This window comes from Scophthalmus maximus, chromosome 5 (genome assembly GCF_022379125.1).
Source record: "Scophthalmus maximus strain ysfricsl-2021 chromosome 5, ASM2237912v1, whole genome shotgun sequence".
Lineage (NCBI taxonomy): Eukaryota > Metazoa > Chordata > Actinopteri > Pleuronectiformes > Scophthalmidae > Scophthalmus > Scophthalmus maximus.
The window spans coordinates 15,668,121-15,686,180 of NC_061519.1; the positions used below are offsets into that span (position 1 = coordinate 15,668,121).

Genomic DNA, 18,060 nt, shown 5'->3' on the forward strand with positions numbered 1-18,060 from the left:
CATCTAACTGTGAGAGGAACAAGAGATCAGGCCGATGCTCATGAGTCCTCAGGATCAGGAGGGGTTAAGCACCACCCTCTCCACCACCTCAGTGTGTGTGTATGTGTGTGTGTGTGTGTGTGTGTGAATATTCACATAGTAATGTTTGTCTTTGTGTGTTTGTGTGTCTGGAGATCTCACTCCCGCTCTTGTCCCCCAGCTCTGTCTTTTCCCCCCCAACTCAGTTTCCATCCCAACTAGCCGGATCTTCCTTTTGTTGGGCTAGAAAGGCCCCACTCAGCCATGTAATTAAAATCCTGCTTCCAGAGGTGGGGGGCCACACAATGGGTCTGTGTTTTGTTTTGTTTTTTTGGGGGGGGCGCAACCCGGGTGTGTGTGAAAACACAGGATTGACACATTTCTGAGAAAGTCAGTTGTGTTATCATGTGATCACAGTAGTTCTTTTATTGATAAAAGCATTCATTTTGGAACGTTTGGCTGTAGATCACATTACTCTTCACATGTGTGATCAACACCAAGTATTTGTAGTGTCCCAAAAAGGTAAAACACTGTGCTGACAACAAGGGGTGCTACTTACTCTAGTTTGCTCTTTTTGTTTATACAGCATCAAATTCAACATTGTTCGACCTCAACAAAAAATCGTCAAACTGACACCGGTGTGCATCATTATGGATCAGGTGTGGCATCCATGCAATGCAAATGCCGTGGATCCATTATGACCATGAACACACGTGTTTCACTCATCCTCAGCCAGAGTCCACACATCCACATTAGCAGCGGACACCTGTGCAGAAAACACATGGGGTTGAATTTTCCCCCATTCGCAGTCATTGGTGAAGGATCACGCATTACGGCAGACGCCGTCGGATTTCCACCTTGGCTTGAATGATGAAATCTAATGATTTCCTCCTGGTTCCGCCCCAGGAAGTCTGCTCACATACCGTTCTCAGTCATAGAGTCAGAGAGGTTGCCCGATGGAGGGAGATACTTCTTTGGATCGCCAAGGAAGGGTGAGGAGGGAGGCTGGTTGAAGTGGCCCATCAGGAAGATCCCAATTGTGCCGACAAAAAACACCAGCGTCATGACAATAAAGCAAACTCTATCGATCACCCGGGCCACCAGGAACCACTCTTCATTCTCCTGCGTTTGAGAAAGAGGTTAGCGAGTGTGACAGACACTTCCACCACAGGAGATGAGTAAATGTACAAATGTAGAGCTCACATTCTGGAAGTTGTTGTGCTGTCGTGCAGTCTCAGCTATGTGTTTGCAGGATGCCACGCACTGCTTCAGCTCTGGAGAGGCCTTTGCCAGACTGGTACCGAGCTGCTCCGCTGTGCCTCCGTCCAGCCCATCATCTGGGTGAGGATGAGACCAGATGTTCATGTGGTTACAAGGGAAAACACACCAGATACCGCGTGCTTTTAAATATATTCAGACTCATTCAAATACGCACGTAGCTTCTCTAATACTGATTTCATCAATCCATTTCTTTCTTTGAGTCTGGCAAACATGAGTTCGGACCGAGCTGTTCTCATCACATATTCCTCCGCCTTAGTGATGAGGGCGATGGAGCTGCGGCGTCGGCAGGGAACGGGCAACATGTTCCTCCTGTCTGCTGTCAGAGTGTCACCGTTTCTGGTTCCTGAGGTGTTGTCATCTTTTGGTGTCCAGGGTTGCATCTGCATCCTCAGCAGCCGAGGCAGGATGTTGAGAAGGATCTGACAGTGACAGCAGGTCAAAGGGTAATCCAGTGGCAAACAAACTGCTGTGGACTTTTCACACTGTGATCATTCAGAAGCTGCTTGATGGACATTCCACTTAGAAAGGAGATGGTCCGGCCTCAAGCTCACCTTTCGGACTTTGTCTGTCATTATGTGCGTGTTTGGGGTTCGCAGGGAGACGTTGAGGACTATCACACAGTTCATCACGACCATGGTGGTCACTGACATCACAAACATCAGATACCTGTAACCAAGGTTTTATTAGTCACACATGTAGACTCTGAAATGAAATCTTAGTGTGATGCACGTCAACTTACTTTCCAATAAGAGGCACTGCTCTTGAGGTCTCTGGCACCTTCTTGGCGATAAGGAAGAGGAACACAGTCTGGCCCAGAAGAGTTGCAACCGACATGGTGCACTTCTGACCGCCGGCTGCAAAAACCAAACCGCAAACCAGTCGGATTGATGGGATCTTGTGCTCGGAAAAAACATTTGGCAATGTCTAAACTACTGAAAGAGTCAACATAACATGGGGAAATCGTGGCTAGTAGGGAACCACTATAAGAACGGATGCTGTGGTTTTTCTATCGCCATTACACTTTGCGATCAGTTTTAACGCCATCATGGCCAGTTTTAGCCAAAAAGTTGTCTGTTTGCGCTTTAGTGTATTTCACAATCTTGTGTAGCCAGACCTCTGTCTTGTCACGCTCACGGGTCAAGGTCTGAAACATGTCTAAATGAGGGATCATCCTGAGGTTGATGAGACAGAGGTCAGACTTTTACATACACAAAGTGAGGAAAAAGACCTTTGGCAGGTAAGTAGTAGACCAGCAGGCAGAGGGAGGAGAAGAGTACACAGGGAGCAATGATGTTGATGATGTAGAATAGGGGCTTTCGCTGGATGATGAGGAAGAAGACCACCTCCTGATACTCGCGCTCATCCTTAGTGTACTGGCTGTTGATCACTTTCTTTGCCGGCCTGTGTTTGATGACCCACTCTCCGTTCTCTACCAACAAAGATTTCATTCAGTTTTCATTACTTTGGCAGTGGATGCTCCTAGTGTCGCTAATATTATATATATATGTGCAACTGTTTAATATCCATCATTCAAATGTTTCCTATCCATTCATTTGTACCTGTGAAAGCTTCTGGATCAATGTCCACCCACTCCAGTGTGTGGTTGTCCTCCTGTTTGAGCACCAGCTCGATCTCGTTGGCGCTGTAAGTCTGAGAGCTGCACACAGGGAGAGAACACGCGGTCTGTCTCCACAACAAACACGACCATCAATTCACTTTCACAATGCAGCCGCGTGAAAGAGGGTGAAAGATGCATTGTCCCAGCTTTGGACACCGTGGATCAAACAAACAGGGGTGTACCTAGGATTTAAGGAGGGTTTTCATTTAATTTGTCCATATCATACCATGATATGATATGATATGATATGATATGATATGATATCAGATTATGACTTCATTCTACACAGCCCCTTGCACAATTCGCTTATATAGTCAATTTTTTTTGTAATGTATATATCGTATTCAGCTTTTTAATCAGTCATTTCTCTGATCTCTTTAGTCTCTTTTTTTCCCTTATTCTTCTCTTTTTCTCTTCTTCTTCTTCTCATTCTTCTTTTCTTTTCTATTTTAATGATTTAAGCTACTGTACTGCTGTAATGCATGCATTTACCCTCAGGGATCAATACAGTCTTTTTTAATATCTGTATAAGATATGGTTCTCAGTTAAGATGACAAAACATCTGAGAGATACATGAAAGACAAAGCATGAACTGACGTGCCTTATATTTCTAACAGAGTCATAGTATCTTGTGTTTTGTAATCGGACTCTAAATTCACCGCTCACTGGCCAATCGTCAAAACCCAACAGATCATGTCTCCACTCACCGGAAGACCATGGTGCAGTTCTGCCAGTCGAAGGGAAAGTAGTTGACAGTGATGGCACAAGCGCTGCGGTAGATGGCAGGAGGCAGCCAGTAGACACAGCCGTTAGGAGACACTAGTGCATTGCAATAGAGTGCAACCTCGAACTGTCCATCCACACTGCAGACCAGAAGAAAGAAGAGTGAGCAACCGAAGTCCTGTTGGCTATTAGAGCACATTTGGCTTTATTACTGATTATTATTAATACTTAACAGTCTCATTGAGAAGTCAAACAGTTATTATTCGATCACTTCACTGAATCTTGCCACTGCCTTTAGTTTTCCATTCTTGCATTTTTGTCTGTTGTCTACTCTTGCTGTCAGTAATTTGTGTTGTCTTTTGTTGCTGTAAATATAAAATTGTTCTCAGGCCTCTCTTGAAAAATAAATTTTTAATCTCAATGAGTTTGCCTGATCAAATAAAGATTAATTAAAAAAAAAATTCACATTTGTAAATTTAAAAAGATACAACTATAACGAAAATCTGCCCAATCTGCTTTACTGATTTCCCACTAGTGGACTATTTCAGGGATGGATGCAAAGGAAGCAAAAAAATACTCCTAGAAACAAAGCTTCAAGCTTTCTATCTTCTTTTTTACTAACCCAACCAGACAGAAAACACATGCAGAAGAACTTATGCAGAATCATAAGTTCTCCATGAGATATAAGCAACACTTTAATGATGTTATTCAACACTTGTATGTTAGTGAAGCAATTTTGCTCTGTAAAAGGTGCTTTACTAAAAACACTAAACTTACTCATTCATTTACTAATTGTCTCCTTTACTTATTGACTGGACCTTTTTAAAAAAAAAAAACTTGGTCAAATGTGAAGGTTGATTAACTCACTTATTCTCCAGTATGACGTCTGGCAGCCAAATGCTCTTGGAGGGGATGCGTAGCTCAGAGGTGATGTTCCCATAAAGCGCAGACCTGGGCGGCTGGTCCCATCTGAGCCTGTAGTCACACCATTGCTACATACAGAAATACTGTGAGTTTGACTTTTTGAACCATGTTTTGCAAATGTACCAAGATAAAAGTCACCATCCTTGCAATGCAGCTGAAAATAAGTCCAGCAGATGGGTTGTGAATGTGTATGTGGTCACCATTTCTATCCAGACGCTGGTCATCAGGGCCTCCTCCTTTTCATTCTGAGGAGAGCGAGTTCCGGAGACAGAGTTAACTCAAAGGCCCGTGCAGCCCTGACAGGCACTAATCACAATCACCAGAACTGAACTTCACCCACCAGGGAGATGAGGTTTGTGAGCGTCAGCTTGATGTGGACCGGAGTGATGTCCCCGCTCTTCTCCATGGGCCGAACGTTCTTGTTGTAGCCTTTCATCAGATCCTTGAAGAGTTCCCCCTCGAGGTTGACCGCAGACGCTGCAGACAAACCACACGGGCCGGGGTGAGACAGTGTGGAAGACAGAAAACAGGTGATGGCACAGGGACTCAACGTAAAGGGGCACTCCCTTCATTTGACATATTGCTTGTCATGAGGAGCACTACATTATGATGTACAGTATGATGTCTCCTACATGTGGCTCCGGAGGAAGATTCTAAATGAAAAGAAAATAACCCTGATGATGTCATGGTGATGTCAGCAGGGTAATCTTGGCCTGGGCTTGAGACATAACGTTAACACCAAAAAATTCATAAAGGGGCATCTTATAAAGTATGCTTTTGAGTTGCATTATAGGAAATATATGTGCAATTCACCCTATAAAAACATCAAAACAAGAGGTCATGAAAACAAGTTGACAGGAGGGAGCAAGCTGACTAACGAAAGTTGACTGCTTGTCTCGGCCGGCAGTATTTTTAGTGTCACACCTCAATCATAAACAACTTTATGAAAATGTGCAATTTTAGTTGATGTCTAGTATTAGCAGTGATTTCAACCCTTTTGTAATTGACAACAGAGCAAAAACACCTTATAACCCCTTCAGGTATAATGAGTGTCAATCTGGAATCCGAAATAAATCCACTCCATTTGTTTTTTCATTTAACAACAGACTGTCCAGTACAACAACAGATACGACAGTTAAAACACATTTCATGAGTGTTGTATCTGATTTACCAGTCTGATTTACCAAATATGCTTTGCTATACATTACAGTACAATGAAAAGACAATATATATTTGAAACAACAGAAGAAATTGTTTCATCCTAGTTAACGTGTCGCGATGCTGTTCGCTTTACTTTGTCATGACAACCATTTGGAAGAAGAGCATCACATTATGTTTGAATGTAAAAACAGAGACCTAATGAGTAACTGGTAAAGTATTATATTACCAGTAAAAGTATCATTTAAACCATTAATATGTTGCAAACAAGATACTGTATCAACGCTACCAAAACATGGCAGCAGGTTAATTATCCAGCTTTTCCTACCTGTAGAAGAAATCATACACAGCCTCATGAAGAGCGACAGACAGAGCAGAGGTCCGTGATCCATCAGTGTGGTTGTTTATGGTGCGCTGTCCGAGACAAATCTGCAATCACTAATCACACACCGACACCACTTGATAGAGTTACTCAGCCCTTCTGTGTGCGTGTGTGTGTGTGTGTTTCCCAGCAGAAGTTGGGGATCATGCTGACGGGAGGGTTCAGGTTTGAGGTTTACAGGAATGACTGGATGCTGGTGGGGGAGTTGATGATTGTTAGGGTTTATTCCAAGAGTGTATTTCCAGTACTGCATAGCCAGCTGTCACAACACGTACACACACACACACACACACACACACACACGAATAAGCACATGCACGTACACGCACACGCACACGCACACACACACACACACACACACACACACACACACACACACGGCTGCCCTCCAGTGTTAAGGTACACCATCAAAACACACACACTGTATATTGTAATTCTCTTTGTTACACCTGGCTACTGTGACTCAGGCGTCCACTCAGAAATATTCTTCAAAGGGCAGTGATCTATAATAAGCTTGATTTTTCCACGGTTAAATTTGCTCTCTATAATAACTGGATTACAGACAGAAAGATTAGAAGGGGAAGAGAAAGCAGCAGCACAATGTGTGTGTCTTGGAGCCAAAAAGTTAAAAATAAAAAATAAAGTACAGTGGACAAGAGAACAGGTGATAAGTCTCGCCCATTTAAAGCACGCTCACGCTGATGACTGACCAGGCTCTGTGGAGGTTGCTCACCCATTTGTGGCCTGTCATTACCCTGTGTGTGTGTGTGTGTGTGTGTGTGTGTGTGAGAGGTGGTGGTGGTGGTGGTGGTGGGGGGGGGTTGAAGAGTTGATGAGTTGCAACAGAAGTATGTGTGTGTGCGTGTGTGTGTGTGCATTTATTCAGCTGTTACCTATGCATATCCCTCTTCTGGGACTTGAGCTGGGCAAAAACTGTCTGAGATTAGTGGTAGGATTTTAATTGTGGAGTTGCCTCGGCTCATTTGGACTCATTCAGCCAATCATTATCGCCACGTGAAGCTGAGACTCGGTGACCACAGTGACGAGGTCACAAGTCAACACACAGCTGAAAATGGGGCTTGTCCACAACTCAAGGCTGTCACTTCCTGGAGCAACAGTTGGCTGCACTCACAATGTTTTGACAGACAATAAGAGTCTCTAAAGGTCAGTCCAGTTCTGGGTCCAGTTTCAATTCCCCATCACTTGGACCTATTGGTAAACACAGCAAAGCAGTTGGCGTGTTCATGAGAGAGAGGGAGAGAGAGAGATTAACCTAAAAGGGTTGGAGGACTGAGGTCAATCTGGGGTCATAAGAATAACCAGTCAGCACCGAAGCTCGTCTCCAGAGTTTGAAACTGTAAATGCTGCAGGATTAGCAGCATTAGTTGTCTAGTGTTGGCTCATTCAAATACCTCAAATACATAACTGCCAATTACCGATTACCAATACATTCAACACAACATGCCATAGCATTAATATCAATTTTATTTATATATAGTTTTGTTTCTTTTACAAAAATACAAAGGCTTTTCTCTATACAAATAAATATGGTAGGAATAAAGAAAACATGAATAATATTTACAGTCTGAGTAAATCACAACAGGTTCAACCTTTGCAAAAGACAATGACAATATGAATAACTTATCATTTTGTACAAATTCATAAGTTAGGCAAGGCTGTGTCTCCAACCACAATAATAATAATAAAAAAACCTGCTGCGTGATGGGCGGTCGATAGTTGGGTCGATACATTCATATCTGTTTTCATTTCCAGCTGATGTCAGGCTCTCAGGCAGGGAAAACAAAATAATGCTTGTCACTGGAAACAACAGAGGAAGTAAAGTTTGTGCATCGCTCTGTCCCATAACAAGGTTTTTTCAAACTGGTCTCTCTGAGAGTCTTTGTGCCATCACCTCTTTCTCTTTTTATTTTCCAGCTACGTCACGATGAAATCAAGTCTTGAGCGAATCCAGTGCCACTGCGATGATCCTTGGTACACTGCGGTAGAATGACTCATTCTCCAATCCGACAAGACTGTAGAAGGTCAAAGGTCGTCCTCCCACCAGTGCCCTGACCCGAGCCTGGTAGAGTCCTCGATCATTCTTTGAACTCAGATCAACCAACACCTGAACAAAAGACAGACACAATTAGAAGAGCAATTCAAAAGTTTTAAAATGGTGCAGCTGCCGTTTCCATTCACCATTGTACATTCTAACCTTTTTAAATAGTAACTTACCTCTTGGAAGTTCATGCGCAGGTTTTTGTTCGGGATGTTGAGGACCCAGCTGTAGGAGTCTCTGACTTGGCTGACTTGTTGTGATGATTCTCTCACTCCAGGACACACTAGAGGAAAAAACAAAAAATTATTTGAGAAATAACTTGGGTGGTGACGGTAGTAACGGTATTTAATGAAAGTTTTGTCAGAACTGTACATGATACATACATTTCCCGTTGGCTCCAGGTATCTGCCTCTTGCGAAGGAGGCTCCTGTAGTTTCTCTGGAGGCGTATCGCTTTTACAGCATGTGCAGTTTGTCTGGGGTCAGCGGTCATGTCTGTGTGGTCCCCCTCAGTGACTGTCTGGACGATGGCTGTTGACTGAACTGGAAGTGGTAGAGCTAAAGATTCTCCAGTCTCGACAAAAGTAAAATCCTCAGTTGTAGCGCTCCATGTTCCATCAGGAAAAGCGTCTCTATTCGATGAGGTTTCACTTTGAGACACGTCTTTTGTCACAATCTCATCTTGTGTCCTTAATTTTTCAATTTCGCTCATCAAAGCTTTAAGAAGTGACCACGGCTCCTGGGGTTCCTCGGGCAACGACGAGGAACCGGTGTCGACCTGTGTCCCGGGGGGAGGAGAGGGTGAGAGTGGAGCGTTGGGAGACTCTCTCTGGGGGAAGATGGCGTCCAAGTGCAGGATGGGAGGAGCAGCTCTGGAGTCCAGTTTGGAGCGTAGAGCTGAGATAACGGACAGATATTGTCCCTCCAGCTGATGCACTGAGGAGTCCTCTGTCTGGAGATGACATGTTGAAATACAGTCGGATATTAGAGTTATCTTAAAATAAACTCCCTTTCCAATGCTCATGTGAAATGTTGAGTCTACAAGGAAAAACCTGTGATCTTTGATACTGACATGTTTACATTAAATTACCAGTAAACCTGCTCATTTAACTAAAATTGCCTTAGAATGAATTGAAATTAGAAGTACTTTGTATTTGGAAACATCAAACTGTGCCGTGAACATCTCTACATGACGTGATGAGACACAACATCATCCACATTTTGACAGAAATCCATCAACAAATATCCCACCTGTAAGAAAATGTTGTACTCCCGTGATGTTGAGGAGATGTCTGTGGATGTGTCAGTGTGTTGTTTGTCCAGTTCCTCGGCCATGTTCCGCAAGTATTTCTCCCAGTCGGCCACCAAAGGGCCCACCTCCTCGAATAAGGCAGGGGGACTTGGAGAAGGACCCTGCTCTTCCGGCACCACAGCTCCACCTAGCTGTTCTGCAAGTAATAAAGCACCTGTTATATTAGTAAGCAACAACTCCATTTGTTAATATGCCAATGCACCTGAGGAAGAAAGTTGTGCCGGTATTTATCGAGTTTTTCCATACATTTGGAAAGCTGTCGATTATATACCTTCAATCTGTGTGAGACACTGGCTCAGCCCCAGGTCTCTCCTCTCTCTGGTGTGAGTGAACGCAGTGCTGTAGATGTGTTCCACAAGCTGGGGCAGAGTCTGGGTGAAGAAGGTCAAGTCGACCTTGTCCCTGATGTAGTCTTCGGCTCTCTGGAGTAGGTCCAACAGGGTCTGCAGGAACGAACGCATCTCTGGGTGGGAGAGAGTGAACAGAGGATCAGACACCTCATGATGATGCAGTATATTTAAAGTAGCTTTTTTTCTACAATCATCAATATTTAAAATGTTTATTTTTCATGAACTTACGGCACTTCTTGAAGCGGGTGAGGCATTTGTCCTCAGCCATTCGGCTGCAAGTGCTGGCAGACTGACCCCGGGGGCAGGTCAGGGTGTAGAAGTGACAGAGGGAGCTGAATTCTGACCTTTGTTCCTCCTCTGTCATTTCTGTTGTCTTAAGAAGCTCCGGACATGTTGGCTCCCGACTCCCAAATGACTCTTAAAAAAGAATGATGATAGGCATTGATTATACTATTGTAGGCGGTATAACATTCAAACATACTGCAGGGTTTGGTTTGGTATTTTGTGGCTGCTGAGTTGGAACTCACTCTGTATCTCCGCCTGAATCCAGTCGGAGAAAGCAGAAACCCGTGTGTAGACCCCAGGCTTGCCCTTCTCTCCACAGCCGTCACCCCAGGAAGTGATGCCGTAGAGCTGGAACCGGCCCGAAATTCGGTCTTGGTAGATCAGGGGGCCTCCAGAATCTCCCTTCATATAAAGAAAAAGAAATCCACCAAAAGTTACGAAAAAATAGTATGGTTCACAGAAATGACTCATTTCACCAACAAAACAAAAAGCTTCAGGCTTTACATGATAAATTAAGTGTATGTCAATTTTAAGGATGAAGACAATTCCCAAACAAGGTCACTCAGAATTTGCTGTTCTGCCCACCTGACAGGAGTCAATGCCTCCGGTAAGATAGCCAGCACACAGCATGGTGTTGGTGACCAGCTCTTTGCCGAGGGCACTCTTACAGGTGCTCTGAGGCAGCAGGGGAACCTTGGCCTCCATCACAATGTCAGCAGATGGGCCGTCTGCAGATGAACAAAATTAACATTATATGTCGAGAAGTGACAGGTGTTACTATTAAGCCAGTTTTGACTTCATCAAAAGGAAACAAAAAGCATTTCATATTGCTAGAAGGAAACTTGTTAAAGTGGAAATCCTTGTGGTTTATCCTCCACTCACCCTCATAGAGGGAGCCCCAGCCTGCCACCAGACACGGGCTGCCAGTAGGGGGCTCTATGCCAGAGGGGAGACACACTGGGGTGACGTGTTCAGATAGGACCACTGGTGATGTCAGCTCCACCAGGGCTATATCGTTGTTGAATGTCTTTGGGTTGAACTGCAGGAGGAGGAGAGAGTTTGATTTATTGGTTTGTTCGATTGATCGAACGATTTCATGACAGACTGAACAGGACGTTTGACCGGTTGACCGGTCGCTACCTTGGGATGAGGGATGATGCGGTTCACTTTGAGAATTTGCTCATCGGGGTCGGTCTTGGTGATGTCGAACTCCCCCACCACGGCCGTCCAGTAGCTCTCGCTGCGACTGCTGCGGAGGTCAGACCAAAAAGAGTGACGGAGATTGAGAGGAGGATGGGAAAAAAAGTACAATCATTTCAAATGGCATAGAGAAATCATAACTCTTACTACAGCTGCCGGACACAGTGAGACATGCACACTTACCCTGCAAAACAATGGGCAGCAGTAACCACCCAGGAGCTGTCCACCAGGACCCCTCCGCACATCAGGCCCCCATCCAGCTGCAGGTTGACCAGCCAGGGCCAGCTGCCTGGGGGAGCAGGGGAGCCGCCGACAATCCTGGAGCGAGGCTGAGTGACGTTTCGCACAGCGGACGACCTCTGACCGCACACTGCTGCTGGGACAGAGAAACAGAGATGGTCAAAAATAAAATGCAGCAAATTCTTTTCCTTTTTTGTAAACACTGAAGCCTCTGAGAGAAATAAGAATAATCTATATGATTACACTTTTTTTTTTTTGTGATCACCTGAATCCCCTTACCCTGTGCATGCGTCTGCGTAGCAGGCTCCAGGTTCTGCATTGTGTTCAGCAGGCTGCACTGGAGGACGCGGGCGCTGCAACTCTCACCCATGATCCTGATGCAGCTCTCCTTGTCCAGTTCGCCAGGTGGGCAGCGATGCTGGTAGTATGCACAGGCCTGGCTCAGAGCCCAGCTCCGCTCTGCTTCAACTTGAAGCTTCTGGGCCTTACTGATGACGTCACAGCTGGGCTCTGATAAGGCGCTGGTAGGAGACGCTGTTCAACAAAAACCCAAAAAAAAGGAGACCTAATATAAGATACCAAGAAATCATTCAGTGGTGACACTGGACAAAGAGGCTCAAATATGTACAGGAATTAAAAAAGGAAGTGAGAGTGATGTTGTACTTACAGCAGGAGCCGGACAGCTGTCCACAGTCCTGAAACAGACAGGGAGCACAGCCCCGGCAGCCGGCCTCAGCCCGACTCCTCTCAGAGGACGCACGCTCGAGAGCGGACAGGGCACTCGTCATGGCCGCCTCTAAAACCACTGTACCGCGATCGGACAGCGCTGCAGGAGAGGACAGGAGGAAGAGCAGAAAAGATGTAAAGAAATGTTTAAAAAAACCTAATCTGCATAGAGAGAGAGACAGAAGAACACAGACAGGATAACAGGCTTGTATAGTAGAGCCAGACAGACAGACTGACAGACAGACAGACAGACAGACAGACAGCAATCCGTGTTTATATTAGTTGATTCCTAATTAGCTTTACAGACACGGCAGATTCGATTAAACAAACATTTGAAGTAATGTTTCCATCACATAGTTTATCAACGGCCCCAGTCAGAACACAGCTTGGTCTTCATCGATTGTAAAACTTTACAGCTTCTCATCAAAACATTTTTGTAATATTGTCAAATGATCAGATATCAGTGTCCCCGTGGATCACTACCACTTTTTCTTTCCGATCAAAATTTGCTGAATTCTGACAAAACAACGACAAACGAAACTGAAGTCTGGCGACAGGATATCTAGGTCGTTACATGTAAGACTGTGATTTGCTGTGGGAACGCCATGTGTGCATGTGAGCATTAGCATGAACTGGTGAGGCTCTCTAGTGTGTGTGTGTGTGTGTGAGTAGCCCCCTTTTTCTCATGCTGCTCTTTGAGCTCATTGGCAGCGTGTTAGGGAAGCTAGCTCACGCTCAGCGCGCTGGTGAGGCTTCTACAGACACACTTCAATCGGGCCGCCGACCCTGCAGCCCCCCTCTGTGCCGCACCACATCACAGGATAGGCCACTAACAACAACAATGCTGATTGAAGACTTAATTAGAAGGCCAGGGCTGAGCGGGCAGAGGCTGCTGGGCAGGGACAGACCCCGGGGGCACGGGCTGGCAGCCCCGGGGCAACTAGGACCCTGAGTCCCTTGTTCTGGACACTCTAAACACACACCGCCATCACCAGCTGCTTGAATGAAGGTTCTGCTGTACTCAGCACTTCAAGCAGAGAAGGCCAGAGGTCCTTCATCGCTGAGCTCTACGGCACTAGCTCTCTGACAACCTTGTCTGAGAAATGACCAGAATAATAACACTGCAGGCTAAGGAGACAAAAATATACAAATTTGTTAAATTCCTGTTCTTCACTTAAGTCTAGTCCTGGAATGTAATGACCATAGTATGAGCTTCAGCATCATAGTCACAGTCTGTTGTATTAGTACTTTTAAGAAGTAGCTCTTCACCAAACACTTGCGTGAATATGTACCCAGACATAAGGGCCATCATCCAACATAAAGAAGGAAGTAGGTCTACTACACAACTCAAATATCAAAGGGTTTGCCCAAAGCTTGTCAACTTTGTGTGACACCCGCACATTTAAGCTGATGGGGCTTTGTAACTGTAAATAGGATCACCAGATGTTTGAACTCTATTAATTCTCGAGAACCATCACGGCATCACCAGTGTGACTTTGCAGGGTTGTTGATCAAATCCACCTCTGAGGGTGTCTCAAGCTTCACACGCCGAGCTCAGAGTTCCAAACTATTGTCTATTAGTCAACATACATTGCTGTGATTGAGAAACAATGAAAAGAATGTACCTTTGAGAGCACTCTGGGGCATCCTGTAGACCTCTCTACCTGCCGGGGCCCCCAGCGAGCAGTCCAGTCCCATAAACAGCATTGATATCAGCAGCAGCATGGCGTCACAGCATCAGACCTCCACTCGACAATGACAACAAGCAGACACGCAGGAAACAGGCGGGACGACTGAAGAGGATGCAGAGGTGCCCGGGATGTGGCTGGTCTGCGGCGCTTCCAGGTCCTTAGTGTCTGGTGGCTCTCTGCAATCTTTAACTGTCTCCCTCCTCCTGACTCTCTTGGCTCTCTCCCACACTGTGGTGCAGGGCATCTGTCTGTAAGTTTACTTAGAGGAACAATAGGTGCCCGGAGTGGTCCCTGGTATATATAGAGTCCCCAGGGGAACACCAGCAAGAGGGAGGGGGGAGAGGATAGGAAAGAGAGAGCGAGAGGGAGGGAGGAGGGAGAAATGCTCCCATGGCCAATACACAAACAGATGAATTCATTAAGACTGTGACAGCAAATCGGGCGCAACTTGCCAAGGCTGGACATCACAAAGAGGTTTGGTTCTATGAAAGGAGACAGAGGGAGGGAGAGAGAGAGAGAGAGAGATACAGATTGGGGAGGGGGTGGGGAGGGGAAGGCGGAGTGATTGGCTGGGCGGCAGGGAAGGGGGTGTTGTTTGAATTAATTAATGTGAAAGAAAAGAGGGAGAAAGTTATGCAGCTAAGGATATGCTGCTGATGTGACACTGGAGCAGAGGAATGTACAGCGAGAGAAATGTCGCCGAGCGTCCGAGCCCGGGGGTCTCAGCGTGAGTGGTGCGAAGCAGGAGACGGAGGGAGTTTGAGTGACAGAGTGTGAGAGAGCGGGACAGGGGGAGAGGGAAGTGTCTGCCATTCTGCATGCCCCTCAAAGAGAGCATTGTCCCCGGCGTCCCTCTGAGGATGCCCACATCAAAGCCGTCCGCCGGGCATCACTTGGCCGCCGCCTCCATTGATCACTTACAGTCTTTTATCCCCCCCATTAAAATATTGTCAGTTCACATCACTTTTGTCTTTCTCTGCTGAACTCTGCTTTTGTTACATAAAGATACATTAAAAGAGTGTTTATGAGCATGATGTATTTTGTGTAAGTCCAGAAGAAATTATTCATCGAACAACGCAAAACCTTATTTTGGTTCAAGCATTTTTACATTTGCAAACTGACAAACTAACTCTTGGAAAACTACTTTCAGTCTTCTTCTCTCAGAGAAACCTGACAAAAGAAAACAGTTAGATTGTTTTTATTTAAAAAATCAAACTGCCAAAAAACAAAACTCATCATGTCCTTACATGATAAATATTTCAAGTCTGTTGTGATTGTAGCTTGTCATCTCTAAGATTTTAAAGTTCAAACAGCAACATTAATTGGGCTACAGCTTCCTAAAAATATTGGAGATTAAACGTGTACACCATTGTGACCACCATCTGTTTTAATAAATGTATTGTATCTTAAAGTCAGGATACTGACTCAAGATGGAGATTCAAGAGGAGAGACTAAGTCAAATTTACTTTTGTACAATCCCTGCGAGCTACGTACCAAACAGAAATAGATCAAGACGGCTCTGATATGTACAGTATACTTACAATAATGTATGTAATAGATGATAAATCAGCTGTGAAATTTGAGATTGAGTCAGTATGACTGTATGTCAAAGGATCTGCGTGCCACTCTTTGTTTCAAAAAACTAAAAAACAAAAAAACAGGTGTCATTATTATTTTAAAACTTCTGGTGCAATTTGATAAATACTATTCTATTATTACAGCTCTGGATAGTAAACAATGTCTTGGCAGCAAAATTCTGGCAAAATCAGACCTAATATAAAAACAAAATGTTCTGTACATTCACTGGCAACGGACAGGGGCATGGTCACAGTCTACATGGACACAGAAAGAAAGTCTGTGCCGAACCGGTAACCAAAGGAGGGTCGCAAATTGTAGTCAACTTTGCGCCAAATAACTGGCTGAACGATAAAAAAGAAAGAAAGAGCGGCAGCCGAATCTGGCGGGGCATTATCAAAGAGTGCCGTCCACTGCTGCCACAAGCCAGCACTGACAGCTGACAGCACACTGACAACAACATACAGTACGTGTTGCAGGGTGTGTGTGACTGTGTGATTGTGTTTCAGTGAGAGTTTGTGCAGCCAAGTCTGGTGAAGGACTGCAAACAATCGCACGTATTGCGAGGAGGAAACACAACAACAGGCCCTGGGGGACGGAGTGGAGGGCAAGAGGAGTCAGAGTCTGAGTTGGCGGAGAAAGAAAAGTTTCTTCCTTTTTCCAGCCTTGCCCTCAGACATTTGTTAGTGTGTGTGTGTGTGTGTGTGTGTTTTGTTATGTGCACAGTGCCCCAGCCCCCTCCATGCACCCGTGCGGCACAATGGCCCGGAGATCTGGGAGCAGACTCAGGCGGAGCGGAGTGGGAACGGCATGGGACAAACGGGCGGCACTCTTTCATTCCCTCCCTCCCTCCATCCATTTTCCCTTTGATGTGGTTTGATTAATTTGCCTCCTGCTCCCTCTTCCTTCATCTGAGCACTCTGCCTCTCTCTCCTGCTCAGCCGGGGCCTGTCTCTGTCTCCACAACCACCGATGCATCTGCCTTATCTGCCCCTTTTCACTGGTGTCTACATTTAAACTTAAACACTGCCAGTCAAAAGATTAAAAAAATCATTTATTTGAGCATGTTTGTTTTGGTCTGGAGCGACATCATTGTGAATTTCTGGTGAATTACATAAACTAAACTGAAAGCTAAAACTCTGTAAGTGAGTTACAACTTGCAAATGGCCTAGATCTTGCTCAGCACATGTAGACACCTTGCAGACAACAATAGTAGTAGTAGTAGTTTGAAGAACTATATAGGAGTGCAATTGCTATGTTTGAGCTATAAGAGGCATCTGGAAATGTGAAATAACTAATAATGTACCTAGAAGGACTAGAAAACCTAATGTTTCCTAAAAAGACAGTTTTAGGTTCCATTGTGAAGTAAATAAGCATTATACTGTCTGACGGGACAATTTGACAGATACTCCACTCAGTGATCCAGATGTAGGTCATTTGACATAACATATAGAGTCACAAACACTTGTCAAGTTGTTAATAGTTACTCATTTAATTTACTCATTTTGCTTCATTGTGTGCCTGTGATGCTTGTTTACATCACTGAACTGATCTGCTTGATGAACATGAACCCAACAGGTCTTAAGACAGTGTACAGGCTTTTTGTTTGTCCCTCACGCGAATTCCACATGTGACTTAACAACTTTTGATGAAGAATGTTCTTGTTAAAGCATAATAAACAGGTTGTCAGACTCAATTGCAGATTAAGTTGACAACCTTCCCACTAGATGGGACAACTTTCAATAGTCAGTGGTGAATGAGTAGCTCATACCTAAGATGGGTTTGATTTTTAGGCTTTGGTGACTGATAAATATCGGTTAATGAGCTATCTCTGAGTTCAACCTTAGAGCGGTTTCGAGAGACGCTCAAGTATTCATTTGTCTCTCAGTTTATTAATGTTAAAGCCCAAAATGCTCTGGGATTCAAGATTTCATGTAAGAAAGGTTGGTAACATGTCCACCAGCCCACGTGAGACGTGTGCTTGTGTTTGAGGCAGCAGTGATCGGACAAGATGGAGGCAGACACTCCCGTGAATGCACATTCATCTGTCGAACCGTCTACATGTAATCTACCGCGGGGTGCACCAGATGCTTGTCGCAGGCGGGCCGCTTCAGCAGGTTACATAAAGAAAACCCACAACGCTCAGCACAAAATCACGCCACAATGAGAACCTGAACAACAATCGTGTTGAATAACACCCAGGTATTGTGTTCAGTTATGAAACCATTTCTCCCATTGTCTCAGACAGAAAACAATTGAAATCTAGGTCAGTGGGGTACGCAAGGGAGAAGAGGTTCCCAACATTTCAACACAGACAGACACTTGAACCCCCTGACAATAGTCAAGCACAAGCAGCTCATCTGCCTCAGCTCAGGCCTGCATCGGGTCATTGTTAGACATGTTGTTAATTAGATCTATTATGACCTCAACAGTCCCACTAACCGCCAGTAAATGCACATTAATCACTTACTGTTCAATGATGAAATATTCACTTCACCCAAATAGTGATAAGGGTGATA

At 44.9% G+C, this 18,060-nt stretch overlaps 2 protein-coding genes across 4 annotated transcripts; both read right to left on the reverse strand.

Moving 5' to 3' along the window:
• Nucleotides 1-409: 409 nt before the first annotated feature.
• Nucleotides 410-6,206, reverse strand: chrng (cholinergic receptor, nicotinic, gamma). The gene is made up of 12 exons (XM_035634355.2): nt 6,051-6,206; nt 4,905-5,041; nt 4,765-4,809; nt 4,508-4,632; nt 3,625-3,780; nt 2,859-2,956; nt 2,528-2,728; nt 2,039-2,153; nt 1,851-1,965; nt 1,454-1,718; nt 1,222-1,355; nt 410-1,140 (listed from the first exon to the last, which is right to left on the reverse strand). Exons 1-12 carry the CDS (start codon nt 6,112-6,114, stop codon nt 934-936), a joined length of 1,662 nt encoding a protein of 553 aa, XP_035490248.1. The 5' UTR covers nt 6,115-6,206; the 3' UTR covers nt 410-933.
• A 1,365-nt stretch (nt 6,207-7,571) lies between these two features.
• On the reverse strand, nt 7,572-16,628 carry prss56 (serine protease 56). Of its 3 annotated transcripts, none has more exons than XM_047332279.1 (14): nt 13,901-16,628; nt 12,217-12,375; nt 11,829-12,083; nt 11,493-11,685; nt 11,250-11,358; nt 10,992-11,148; nt 10,695-10,837; nt 10,352-10,511; nt 10,053-10,241; nt 9,746-9,937; nt 9,414-9,610; nt 8,547-9,114; nt 8,340-8,446; nt 7,572-8,229 (listed from the first exon to the last, which is right to left on the reverse strand). In XM_047332279.1, the coding sequence occupies exons 1-14, from the start codon at nt 13,998-14,000 to the stop codon at nt 8,056-8,058; spliced, it is 2,703 nt and encodes a 900-aa protein (XP_047188235.1). In that variant the 5' UTR covers nt 14,001-16,628; the 3' UTR covers nt 7,572-8,055. The 3 variants fall into 3 exon arrangements, with proteins under 3 accessions (XP_047188235.1, XP_047188236.1, XP_047188237.1); XM_047332280.1 differs by having other exon boundaries at nt 11,493-11,682; nt 13,901-16,627; XM_047332281.1 differs by lacking the exon at nt 13,901-16,628 and having other exon boundaries at nt 11,829-12,114; nt 12,217-12,343.
• Nucleotides 16,629-18,060: the final 1,432 nt, after the last annotated feature.

Coding starts and splice junctions, on each gene's coding strand:
- chrng (XM_035634355.2), bottom strand. CDS start 6,114: ATGGATCACGGACCTCTGCTCTGTCTGTCGCTCTTCATGAGGCTGTGT. Junction 4,810..4,904: donor TCACAAACCTCATCTCCCTG/GTGGGTGAAGTT, acceptor CGCTCTCCTCAG/AATGAAAAGGAGGAGGCCCT. Junction 1,719..1,850: donor TGACAGACAAAGTCCGAAAG/GTGAGCTTGAGG, acceptor TGTCACTGTCAG/ATCCTTCTCAACATCCTGCC.
- prss56 (XM_047332279.1), bottom strand. CDS start 14,000: ATGCTGCTGCTGATATCAATGCTGTTTATGGGACTGGACTGCTCGCTG. Junction 10,838..10,991: donor CTGGGGCTCCCTCTATGAGG/GTGAGTGGAGGA, acceptor GTTCATCTGCAG/ACGGCCCATCTGCTGACATT. Junction 8,447..8,546: donor ACCTGGAGCCAACGGGAAAT/GTATGTATCATG, acceptor TTTTTCCTCTAG/TGTGTCCTGGAGTGAGAGAA.